This window comes from Fringilla coelebs, assembly GCF_963513975.1.
Source record: "Fringilla coelebs genome assembly, chromosome: 2".
Classification (NCBI taxonomy): domain Eukaryota; kingdom Metazoa; phylum Chordata; class Aves; order Passeriformes; family Fringillidae; genus Fringilla; species Fringilla coelebs.
In genome coordinates this window covers 37,946,117-37,959,468 of record NC_140029.1, presented here as the reverse complement: position 1 = coordinate 37,959,468, position 13,352 = coordinate 37,946,117, and the positions used below count along the sequence as shown (strand labels likewise).

At 38.8% G+C, this 13,352-nt stretch overlaps 1 protein-coding gene across 1 annotated transcript; it reads right to left on the bottom strand.

The window, feature by feature from the left end:
• Positions 1-2,980: 2,980 nt before the first annotated feature.
• SLC10A2 (solute carrier family 10 member 2) lies at positions 2,981-11,231 on the bottom strand (the record flags this gene model as incomplete). Its single annotated transcript, XM_084226508.1, has 6 exons — positions 2,981-3,105; positions 3,380-3,537; positions 4,110-4,285; positions 6,387-6,475; positions 7,633-7,751; positions 10,810-11,231. 6 exons carry the CDS (start codon positions 11,229-11,231, stop codon positions 2,981-2,983), a joined length of 1,089 nt encoding a protein of 362 aa, XP_084082634.1.
• Positions 11,232-13,352: the final 2,121 nt, after the last annotated feature.

Below are 13,352 nucleotides of genomic sequence, written 5' to 3'. Positions count from 1 at the left end.
ATGAGTGAGGCATTAATTCAACTGTCATTTCAGCTTTTAGGGTGTCTGTCCTTAGACATGCTTCATCTCCTTTTGACTGCAACACCTTGAGAAAAATGCATCTTGAGAAAAAAAAAAAACAAACTGCAGCAAAGTCATGGACTACCCAGGCACTCTGGGCATGAATGATTATCTAAAAGTAAACTTGCAGTGGTAGGCTAGAACGTGTACAACTTCTTAGAAGCAAAAAATTCCTGATTTCCAGTACATGTAAAAGTAAATTTAAATGGGCATATAATAGCCTGAACAATGCTGTATGATGCTTTTAAGTTGCACAGGCTGCAATGTCCCATTCACAAGTTGTTTCCATGCATAGAAGATTGCTTAAAAAGCAGTGGTGACTCAGTGATACAGCCTTTCATTGAAAGCATTTTCATACTGTGGAAAGTGAGGAGGTGACACTGAGCAGGTTAAAGGAGCTGATCTCGCCAGTGCAGGGTTTTCCTTTTGATAATACCAGTATTGTATTTTTATATATAACTTTGTATAACTTATATATCACAGTATTGTGATGATAACTGCAAGGTTATCTGGAGACCACCAGACCCCTGCAACTGAACAGCCCATATCCCAGCACTTATAGGTCTATATATACCCAAACATCTTTTTGGACACCTCTGGGGAGTCCACATCTTCCCCAATGGTTCCTTACACTACTGTGAGATAGTCCACTCCAGCTCCACATGTGATCTGATACTGGTGTTGTCCAGCCTTCACTTCTACAGCTGGAGATTTACAAGAAAACATCCAAGATCAGGTAGGATGGTGCTCTGAGCAACCTGATCTAGTTGAAATTCTTTGCTCATCGCAGGAAGGTTGGACTACATGACATTTCCAGATCCCTTACAACCCAAACTGCTCTATGGTTCTAGGATTATTAAACACATCCATGTTACCCAGAACATGAGATGTTTTTGTTACATCTCAAAGCTACAAACTCTGCCTGCATGTTTGGTTTTGGTCTCAATTCTTTACATCTTAAATTACTCCAGTGGGCAAAATTATAAACAGTTTCTCACTTTATTTAGTTAAATGTTTATACAGTTGTGTTAAATACACACACAGACACACACCGAGTATAAGCAAGACAAACTATTATCCTTCAACACATTTTCAAGATCTGCTTGAAATATACACAGAAACATTGAAGTTCAGCAAGCATGGGGGAAGAGTAGCAACTTTGTGTGTAAGAAAGACATGATCCTAAGTTCCACTGTCCATTTTTTGATGGATGCAGGAGCGAGACAATAACCATTTTAGTACAGATGCTGCAAATAACAGCTTATCCTTTTCTTGATGAATGCATTATTTCACAATTTATGATTTCTCCATAACAGTCTTTGCCACAATGTTTTGGTTACTCTTTGTTCTATAAAACACAGAACACCTTGTTGTGTGCTAACACCCACTCTGTGTTGAACTCCTCCTTGGAAGTTATGATCATTCTGATCTCCCTGCCAAAAGTAAAGCAGCTTCAAGCCTCACAGAACTCAGGAACATTTTGAGACCCTTTCCCTAACATATGGTAGACAAAAATAGTTTAATCTTTGTTTAGTACTGGGCATGCTTCTGCAGCAATGGAAAGATGCACATCGGGAACTTAAATTCCACAATTTCAGTTTTGTTTGTAAAAAACCTGCCACATTAACACACCATACCTTGTATGGTCTACTTGAATATGACAGAAAGGTATATTGTTTCCATGTGCTGAGAGTTGGTTCACTCTTGAAGTTTTTGGTCAGCCATCCTCTCACTCATTTCTCTGGGTATTTTCTTTACATAACAGCTACAGGACCAATGTTACTGAATGTTTCCTTTAAAAATTACAGCTGCAAGGAGTTTACTGCACTCTTTCTCTTAGAATTGTACTTATTTTCTCCACAAAATTAGGAGAGATTCCCTCTTGAATTTTCAGAAACAAACAATATGTAATATATGTGTATATCCAATTATTTCTATTTGTGGTTGATATAAATAAAATCTTAAAATTGTCAACTTTACCAATGTCTACATGTCCTAGACATCTGGCAGGTTCAAATTTATTTAGCTCATAAAATAACAAAAATATATAACTCTTTCCAAGCACTGCTGTCTCATGTTAAGATTGGCGGAAGCAGTCCTGGATGAATCAGGGACATTTTACGTTCCATTTTCAAATGCTTTCCTTTCAGTGCAGAAGCTGATAATTTCTTCACTTCCAGAATCTCTGCTTGCTCCTTTGTATGCAGCTGTCAGTGCTGTCACTAAAATTGCTCAAGGCCTAAGGCCTCACCTCTGTCTCTCTGTTCCTGTTTCCAGCCCCTAAAAGACCCAGACCTAAGATGTAAGACTGCTACATTCTATTACTTTCTATTACTCTGGGAAAAATAATGGAGTCATAAGGTGCCTTGCACTTGCTAAAATTATTGCTGTAGAATAAATTAATGCTTCAAGCAATTAATACAGTGATTTAGTCTGCCCAGACTGACCTAAATGAAACTTTTATTTCATTATTGGCTTGGTCCAATTTCATGTTTGATTCATATTCAGCCTTACCAGATCTTCCATATCAACTCCTGTTCCTGCTCAGACACTTGCACAAGATTTCTTTTTGTTTTGTGTGGGGCTGAGACTAGCAGATGGATTTGCAGGATCATGGGCTGGAGTTGGTATTGCTGATATCTGCTTCTTTTTAGCAATAGCCCACCTTTATTCTGCTTTTTGCTAAATAATCCATAATTTAGGAAATTATCCTGAAAACCAGATTCTATGATTGTGGCAAAAACTAAGTAAAAAATCAAAATAGGTATTTCTTAAGTTAATAATTTTAAAGTCTCGCTGTACAATGTCAGCAGAACTTCTTCTTTTGTTTAATATTTCCATGAAAAAAGAGCATATGAAAAAAAGTTTTAAATAAACCATATATTTTTTTTTTCACAGCTGGTGAAGAAGATGTAATTGTCTATTTCTTTTCATCTGATACAAATCCTCCATTTATTTTAGCATTTGATTTTGGATCCTCTTTTTGTTCTGTTTTCTCAACATCTGTCTTTGTTTTGACGTGGTGTCTTCTGTAAAGACGGTAGCCTGAGGATCAATATATAGACAGTATTAAATAAAAGAATTATAAAAATTGCCTGAAAAAGATGCTGTAGTAACATATATCCATGCAACATTTCTTTCCTTATATTGCTAAAACATTTCAACACCTCCAGAAAGTCTTTTTAAAGCTACAATTTGATTTTGAAATAATTTTGATTATTTTTATCCCTTCTTGTTTTTTTCCCAATATACATGAAAAGTTAAACTGGTGATAATAATGATAATTATAATGCTATAATATAAAATTACTATACTTTACCTCCTAAAATCATTAGTGCAAACAGCAGCTGGAAAATGCTGTAGATGAGTGGGAAAGTGAACATCAGTTCGAGTTGTTCAGGAGTGAATGAGAGCTGTACTATAGTGGAACATAGCTGAGTGTTTTGCATGCCTGTTTCCAGAGACACTGTACGACACCTAAAGGGAATAATACAGACAGAGTTGGGAAATAGCATCCAGGGGCTCCTCATGCTTTTTACTAATCTGGATAAGCAAAACATGTAGAGGATAGCTAAGAAAATTGTTTCCTTCAGCTGGCATAGTCAGCAAAATACTCCACCTATGGCTGGTACCGCCAATTAATGGTGGTTCAGCATCTGTAGAAGACTGTAGAAGAACCACTCTCAAGGCACATGTGCGGCACTGACTGTCTCCCTCTCCTGCAATGATGTTCTAAATTGTAGACTGCTGCATCTACATGAGAGGTTTTACTGCAGTTCCAAACCATTTACAAGTCAGGTCTGTTTAACTTGTTTGAAGTGCAAGACATTGGCACACAAAGGCAAAACATATGAAAGGCTGGAGGAGCTGCTATAGTCAGAATCTGTAAGAAAATGTGAGCGAGAAAAGTTTTGTCTGCACATAGTATCACAAAAAGCAGGCTTAGCGAATGAGTGACTCTGTAACATAACTAATTAGGGAGCATTCTCAGCACTGATTAATCCCTGAATAAAATCTTTTTACACAGTTGAATAAAGGCTATGCATTACCTGTTCCAAGTCAGACCAGCTAGGCGAGCCAGAAAGAATCCTAAAGTATATCCAGCTGCTGGAAATATGGTGCCAATGATCCATAGTTTTGGTGTGATAACCCAGGAGCCTTTGTAGAGTATTCCCCCAACCACAGCAATGAGCACGATGAGCACTGCTCCCACAATGGAACCTACCTGTGAAGCAAAAGAAGAGGGACTGAGTCAGAATCACAGAATCACAGAGTACTGCACAAATGACACCTCAAGGAAATTTAATGGAAACAAGCATGGTGTCAAACACGAGTCACTGAAATGTCATGTTAAACACAAAACCTAGTGTTTACAGCAATTCAAAGCAGGCAGAGAGATGAGATAGTTGCCATTTTAACAACCAGGAGATGTATGATGCACTTCAAGGTGTGGCTACAGCTCTAGATCAAGACACAGCTGTAATACGTTTCTATAGCAGATATCTGTAAAACTAGTCTTTTGAAGCCTTGACTATAATTGTACTTAGGGCTGGAGATTAAAAATAATGTCACAGATGTGATATGAGTGAGGGATGGTGCACACATTTGAAAAATTTCTCCAGAGTTGTTGAGAAACTGACAGCCTAGTATGTAGAATACTGCATTTTCCTCCCCACCTTGGTGAATCACTCTGAGGCTTAGTACAGTGTGTGCTAATTAAAAACTAGATTGTTAGTGAGCAAGTGCTAGGAAATTATTTGCCAAGTGCAGGGGTAAATCTTTAATGAGGCTAAAAAATCATGCTTGAAAACTGGTTGTGGGTTTGTATAGCCCTTCCACATAGACCTAAGCACTGCAGTTGATCTTATTTCTTGTGACTGAATGTACTGAGATCTTTGCCACTGCTTGCCTAAAAAAGTTATAACTCACTCTCTTTTCAATACCCAAGTGGAACGTCTGTCATTATAGGCTATGTTGCCAGGGATCTCAGGGACACACTTAGTCTGAGCTCACCAGGATCTATTTCTCAGCTAAAACATGTATTGCCATCGAAGTGGTTCCATCAGTCTTTGACTGAAGCATTTTTAAGAGCACTGAGTGAACAAGTGCTTTTGTTTGGCTGAGCTATTAACCACATGCACTTTGGAAGAAGAAACATGGTCTGGCCATGACAAGCTGTTCTTTCACCTGGCACACTGTCTTTGTTCTCTTGTCTGAATTTCTCACTATATAGGCCTTAATCTGACAGCTATGGCTCAATCTTCACTTGATGCTTCATTGTCCTACACAAAGCAAACTCTCAAGGCTGTGGGTTGCTCACCCACTCAGTAAAAAGGAATGAAATGGGACTTTGCTGAGAGATCAAGTAGAGTTTCTTTACATGTGAGTACAAGTCCATGCTTTCTCCTCAGCTTATTAAATAGAAATAGTAGGATGTGAATGAATTTAAAAATGCAAGGTGATAAGCTAGCAGTTTAATACATTGACTTAAAAAGATCTTACTTGTGCTCTATGTTGTCTGAGCCAATAGCAAAGGAGTGATACCAAATATAGGTAGAAAAACATGTGACCAGACTAGTTTTCTTTAAAAAAATTTAGATAATATATTTGCTAACTAAGAATGGTTAGCAAAACCCAAGAATCCTCAGCACATCTGAAAATCTCTTTAAACCTAAACCATATGTACAGAATGATTAATTTTCTGTCACCCTAGATGTGGCAGACTTATTATTATTATTTTGATGAGAACAGTTTTTTGACAAAATCCCCATATTTTTGATGTATCTGAAACCATCTTGCAAAGATAGCTGTATTTTGTGAATAGTTTTTTAAGGTTTATATAAGAGTTGGAATATTTTATGTTTATTAGTTCTTAATAAAAATTGGCCTAATTGGCTTCACACTCAAAAATTGACTCACAAAAGACCAGAAAACTTTCTGAAAAGGAGAAATGCATTTTGATCCACAATGATTTTATTTTTTATTGTTTTGCAGAGAAAAACTGCTTTCCGTTGACCTGAATGATTTTCCTTCCAATTTCAGTTTACATTATTTACTGAACTCAATTACTAACATAGTTGCAGCCAAAGACAAAAGTAGGTTCTTTAGATTATGATGGTTTCTAATAATGCATGCAACTCATGCATGTTTGTGCAGGGGAAAAGCAATACATTTCCACAGCACCTCATTTGTTTTCTGCTGAAAACTTTCCTGGTCTTATGAAGTCAGATACTAATACTATGAATAGCAATGTACTGCTTCAGTGGTCCCATAGCGATTCCATAATTTGTCCATAATTGCTTATGCTTCAGCCTTGTATATCCTACCTTAAGTATGATTTTTGCTTTACTAGGCCATTTGTGGTTGACAAATATTCCCAACGAAACAGGAATTACAAGAGCTACCAGAGAAAGTCCTGTAAAAAAAGGAAAAGAGAAGTCAAGACCCTGTATGGTGCAAGAGCTCTCCCCAGGACAGACACCATGACGAGTGGCTGCGGGCCTGGAGCAGCCTTTCAGGGGATGTTTCTGGTGTGCACACCCTGGAGCACGCATGCACACTCTACCCACACCTGCCTGTTTGCTTTTCTATAGACTCTATTATCTTTGGCAGCCTGTTGAAGTAATTGCCATTCTGCTGAGCTACATGCTCATTCACCTGCATCAGAAAGGCAGACAGAAATCTGAGTGTGCTAATCATCACTATCCTGTGATGTGAGCAGCTATATTAAATGTTCATTTTGTCTGCAGGTGTTTCACTACTGTACCGTATCAGCAGCCAGTTTAGAGATTCTTTTGTTTTGGCCTTTCCCCCCCAGTATTTATTTTGAAAGCACAAGCGACGTATTGGATTTTTGTTTTTCCCCAAGGACAATGGGAAGTGAAGTTGAAGAATGTGAAAGTGATTCTGCTGGCTTTTAAGATTAGCACAACATGGAACTGCACTTGATAAGCACTAGGGCCACAGCTCTGCAAAGCACTGGAGCATGTATTTCTAAATACTTTAACTATCTTCTCTTTGTAGCTGAATGAGATTTTAGACAGGAAGTCAAATGAAGCCACTCCTGGCAGTGTAGATTGCAGCTTTTCAAAGAGACTCAGCAGCTTTAATCACTTGCTTAATTATCCACGTGTGCTGAAGTATTTTGCCAGATTATGGCCTCAGCATTTAGCACTTTGCAGGATTGTGTCTTAAAGCTGTTATAAACACTTTCATCCAGAAGATGCAGCTATTCCTATATGAATTATTATATATTATTATCCCACTACCACCTAGGTCTCAAAGCCATTTGGAAAGAAAAACATGCAAAATCTTGTCATAATTATCTGTACAATATTTATAATGGCTTCAAGTCTTTCTTTGGCAGAGTTGTGGATGATGTGAAGTGTTTTTTGGTGCCTAATGGATGTGAAGTGTTTTTTGGTGCCTAATGCCCATGGAGGTTATTAAAAAGTAGAAAGAGGAATATTTTTAAAAATCTGAGGTGCTTTCTTCCTCAGGATGATGGTGTAGAGGTGGCTGTCCCTGGATGGAGGATAGACAGAAGGGAAAGTGCTGTTTTGCTGGACTCACCAATGCTGTTATAGGGGAGTACAATTGCATCAGCATCAGTCCACATTTTGGTGTAAATAAAGAGACAAAGTGGCATCATTCCCATTGCAAGCAGCGTGGAGCACGTTGTCATGCTGATGCTGCAAAGAAATTGGTTACAGTGACAGTTCATCTCATGCTAGCCCATAGTCTTTCTCATTTTCTTATTATCATTTCATACCATGTGCAAGAAATGTTGCTGGCTACAGACAATTTATCAGGTTAGAGAAAAGCTAAATGGAAGGAATGGCTTCTGCTGAAAAGAAAAGAACATGAAAAGTCAAGGTGTTCTGCAGCCACAGAACCCTAAATTTTGGTACAAAGGAGGCAGTCAGACAGGTGGCCAGCAGAAATATCTGTTGGCAAATCTGTCTCCATGCTGCCTGTCTGGCTGGTTTCAGAGAGGACAGGAAGCAGGGAACAGGGGCAGAGATGGACATCAAATGGAGATTTCCATTATACCAGCAGCTCTAGAATGTTAAAATTTCCCTCTGAAGTCAATAGCATAGAAATCCATTTCATTGTCTATGATATGTGGTATAATAAAATTTCCTTTTCTGGTTTGTTTTGCTCTAGGCCAAAAAGTAGGTGCTAAGAATTGCTCAGTGAGGCTTAGCATAATGATAGTTGCTGCATTTTGCAAAGATATTTCTGTTTTCTGTTGTACAAAAAGATGCATTCTGCTACAGGAGTGAAGAAAGAGGAAAAGGCAAGACATCTAAAATAAGGAGGAAACTCCTTATTTTAAGGAGTTGGAATTGGAATACAGTGGATAAAATTATGCATGCAAATCTCATTTGTCTGGCATAAAAATAGCGAGAGAGGGTTCTAGTTAAGACATTTTGGAAGCTTTCTTCTGAGCCTCACTTCAGATTTCTCTTTATTGTTGCTTGTCCTCAGAAAAGGACTTTATCAGTAGATCCTGTCCCACAAACTGAGCAGATCAAGAGAGATCTAGAAAAAGTAATGCACAGCCCGCAGGAATATCTGCATTCATTTTGGTTCCAGTCACTCTCTGCTTTAGAGTCATTGAACAGGATTTTGCAGGACCCTCTGGCAAAAGAGTTCCTATAGAAGTCTCCTACAGAGAAAAGGAGTTACAGACTACATTTAAGGTTTGATGAAGTCCCAAATGGAAAAAAAAAAAAAAACCTCATGTTTCCTACCTCTGTATTTCCTGTATCTTTATATTGTCCCTGAATGTACCTCCTTCTCCAAAGTCTGGACATCCTCTAACCCCAGTCCCTGTTTCCACAGAAGCAGTTGTTTTTGTGAAATATCAAAAGATATTTCACTTTGGGGAAGCATTAGAGGATATCAGCTGGGCTTGATTTACTAACAAAGATTGAAACATCACACTTCACCTGACTATGATTATAATGCTATTTATAAAACGAATTCCTTCTCTAACTTGTGGTTTATTTGCACAGAGAGGTTTTGAAGCAGAAGTATAGGGGTTGTAATGTATAATCCAAAAATATTACAGTTAAAACCAAAACATATGATGGGCACATTTCTATAACACTGTGGTGGCTCCAGAAGCCATCCACACAACTTCCAATGTTATTCTGCTATTGAGAAGAGAAGATGCTTGCCTTGACATTCTGCTGTACCTCCTATATCCTGCGGTCCCCGCATCTTTGTTGAAAGGTACTGACCAAAAGCCTTTGACCTAAGGTAGAGGTCTTTACCTGAAGAATAACTTTTTAAAGGCATTTTCAATTAACTTCACCCTTTGTCAGCATCATGGAATAGAAATCCTTTTCATGTCTATTGCATTATAAATTTGGATTTTTACCATTGATTTCATTGGAGCAATTCTGAACATACAGAGCTGACCAAGCATAGTTCAGCTCGGTTTACCCTTTCAGGGAGAGATTAGAACAAAATTTCAGCCATGTACTCAATATCTTCTCATCTGTGATTTCTCAGAACTGTATTAATTGAAATTAAGAGTCTTACAGTTCTTAATATCATACATTTTCCCTCTAAAATGAGGAAGTCAAGGATTAGCAGAGCTAACCTTGTTTATGATTTGAAAGCTATTTTTTCCATTAATACCTGTATGTGGCAGAAAAGTTCAATATTCTCAAAGGATGGAAACAAATGTTGTACTAAAACTACAAATATTAACCTTTTTAGATGATTTACTCTAGCTCCACATCTTTCTTCTACTGTTTTTTCCATTTCTAGTTAAGACTGGCATATGATAAATTGGATGAATGCTCCAATTTATTTTACCCTGTTGGAAAGAGAGAAATGATCTTCTTTATTTTAGACCAAAGTAATCAGGACATAAAAATAAAAAGGGGACTTGTTTTTAGAGGCTCTTAGAGTTGATGAATCCCCCACGGAATTTGCATCAAGAGTAGGATTCACTTCTCCTGGGTTTGATGTCCTAGGCCGTGTCAAGTGCCTGACACACCTGTTTCTGAATTTATAGCTCTTTGTCATTGAGACCATCACACTGCCACAAAGGAGGGCTTTCATTGCTCCTAATGTGCAGGGCTGCCTTAAGCAGCGCTTTCTAGCCTGTAAAATATTCCCTCATTTTGAAGACTTTGCATACGGTTCCAGGAGCAGAAAGAATTATCACAAGTATTCATTAGAACTAGTATTCATTGAGAAAATAAATACCTGTCTTTTTATTGTATAGAACACAAAATAAGGGAAAATATTTTTCCACAAGAGCTCTTTTCCAAGAAACATTACGTCAAGAAAAGTTGCATAGCCACTATTTTTGTACAGAGGATGCTGGTACCAAAATCCTATGCTTTTTTATAATATTTTTACTACTCAAGATCTTGAGATAAAGAAAAGTAGTTTTAACTTGGGCAAAGTTTTCATAATATATATTATTTTAATTGTCATCATAGATGATATTTGCTCCAGGATCTGAAGTTTAACAATAAAGATATTTTCTAATGTACACAATTCTGTTGTGATATCTTCCCCATGAATTCCCAATGAACCAAGAACATTTGCTATTCTGCTTATATTTACTGCAATTACAGTAACTAACCATTTTTACAAGGAAAAACCACCGTGCATGTGCCAGGAAGCTAAGAAAAACATCAGACAGATCAGACAGTCCTTTTCAATGTAAAATTTAACAATGTAAAGAGCCACATGAAGTACTCAGAGAACAGCTGCTCTTACCTTAGGTCCATGTCTCCATCCACCCAGTAGGCGATGACATTCGAGGCTGTGCCCCCTGGACAGCATCCCATGATCATCACCACAACAGCTTGAATAGGAAGGATGTTAAAGGCCAAAGAGAGCAAGAAGGCTGTGAGAGGCATAATTCCAAACTGGCAAAGGAAACCCACAAATATACCCCAAGGTCTTTTTATGTGGCCCAAGAAATTCTTAATTTCCACATTGCAGCCCATGGAGAACATCACCAAAGCCAGCATGATTGTTAGAACAGTACTTAAAACTACACTCAAGGTATGATTAAAATTATCTTCTGACAATACACAAGAGGTGCCATCACAAATAGTAGCATTTGCTGGACAAGCTGTGGAGTTTTCTGCCAAAAAACCAGCATTAAGGTGCTGGGAAAGAAAGCTCGTCTGCATTTTGAAATGCAGAACTGCTCACTATATCCGCAGTAAACTTTCAAGCCTACAGTTGCTTGTCAGTGACTTCTTTTAAATGATCCAGGAAGCAATAAAGTGCAATAAATGCCAGAAAACTCTTACTTCTCTTGCAGGGTTTGGCTCAGTGCTGATTCATATAGTTATAAAAGTTGCACTTGTTTGGTACAGTGACCATTAATCATTTATTCATATGGTAATGAGGGATCCCACATCAAGAGAATAGCTGTGTTAATATTTAAGGGTGTAAAGGAGGCTTGTAGCGCTGCTAAGCCAATGAGATGAGAATCACAGGAGGAAGAGAAAGTTTAGACTTCATTCTTTGAGTTTCCTGCATGCTCTTGGGAGATCTGCTCATGCATGCAATGTTGCTGGCCGTGCAGGGGTCTGTGTGGTGAGTAACTGAGACACAAGAAACCATGAGCAGAAGTCCTGAGGTATGATTTGAATCTGCAACTCCTGCTAACCGACGCAACATTCAGCACAACACACAGGCTCATTTGAATGACATGGAATCTTCATTTCTGGCAGCATGGAGATTCAGCATCCTCCTGACACTTTCTGCCAGGTGCAGTCACACTTTGCTCCAGCTTGGAATGGAAGTGGTGGGCAGTGAGAGGAGGAGAGTGAGGCGGCAGGGGAGGAGGAGGAAGGAGATACATTCTCTGAGTCAGACGTGGGGAGCAGAGAGCAGGGCAGTGAGGCTGGCACACAACTCTGGAGCCATGGCACCCAGCAAGTTGACCAGGTCCCCCTCCCTGACACGACACGCTCAGCATTCACACCAGGGGTGACAGTGCAGGTCACCTTTTCTTACCAGGTGCAGCACAAAGATTGGGAGACAGGTTTCTTGTGCCTGGCTTTGGTATGGCTTGTTGTGCTCTGTTATCCCCATGGCTCAAAAGCAGTCTCAAATTTTGAAAAGCTTTTAAAGATTTACCCCTCAGGCTTCCATGAAAATCTGGAAATTTAGATGGTTTACAGAGGAAGAATCTTAATGATTCTTCTTTACCTGTGTCCAAGCTCTGTGGCAGAAGTATCTTCAAATGTAGATCTTAGACTAAAATGGAGTTTGGTATTTTTTACTAGGGTAATGTGCTAAGCCATAATTATCTTCAGCAAGCAAGAATCTCACTGGAAGTCTCAGCACTTTGTGCCTAACATCAGTGTATGAAATGATAGGAATTATAGGAGTTGCTTTTTTTTTTAAACTTTAAACCTTGAATCGTGTAGGGGGAGCTGACTGCCTTAGAAAGGATTTCCCAGCATGCTCAGATGGCACCTGTCTTTACAAAGGGGTCAGCTAAATGGCTGTATCTCCTAAGTCACTGCTGGGTGCCTGATGGGATAATGTCAGAGTAGCTTTATCCTCCCAGGCAGCTGGCAACTCCTACCCTGTGATTAGTGCCACATCTGTGTGACTAGGATATGTCTAACAGAACAACAAGTAAGGTAATAAGGAGCAGATGAAAGGAAAAGAAAGCCACAAGATCTCAGTTTGGCAGAAAAAACTTATTCTCCTTTTTATGCTTGCTTTCAAATGGAATGTTTTAGGAGATTTTGCTTTTCAATCCAAATCTTTTAAAGGGCTAATAAGGTTTTTAAAGCCATATTAATAATGTTGTATTAATATTTTCTATAAAACCTCTATCAGAGTCTTGATTTGCACTTGAACTTGTTTCATGTTGAAACTAAAATATTTTTTACAAGCATCTTGAAATCTCCAGCAAACCTTGGGGCTGGGGGCAACTTTCCTAGTCCTGTAAATGAGTAGTTTGGGAGAGGAGGTGAGGCTTAGAGTGGCTGTTTCCCAGCAGAGCCTCATGCAGGGGCTTGCTTTTACCTTCTCTGTCTCTTTGCAGACCCTTTGACTGGGTGCTTCAGGGGTGCTTGATGCTGTATCCCCAGAGACAGCGCAGATGAAATGTCCCTAGTTTGGGTCTTCAGCCTCTGCTAAGGGACTAGAAAGTGTAGCTGTCATTTTGGAGTTTGATTTCTGGGGTGTAGGGGGAGACCTTCATGCTCAGGTTCTCTGTTTAGCTAAGGATCAGCTACTCACCTCTGTGGCCATGTGGAGCAGCAAGTTGGGTAAAATTAACCTGC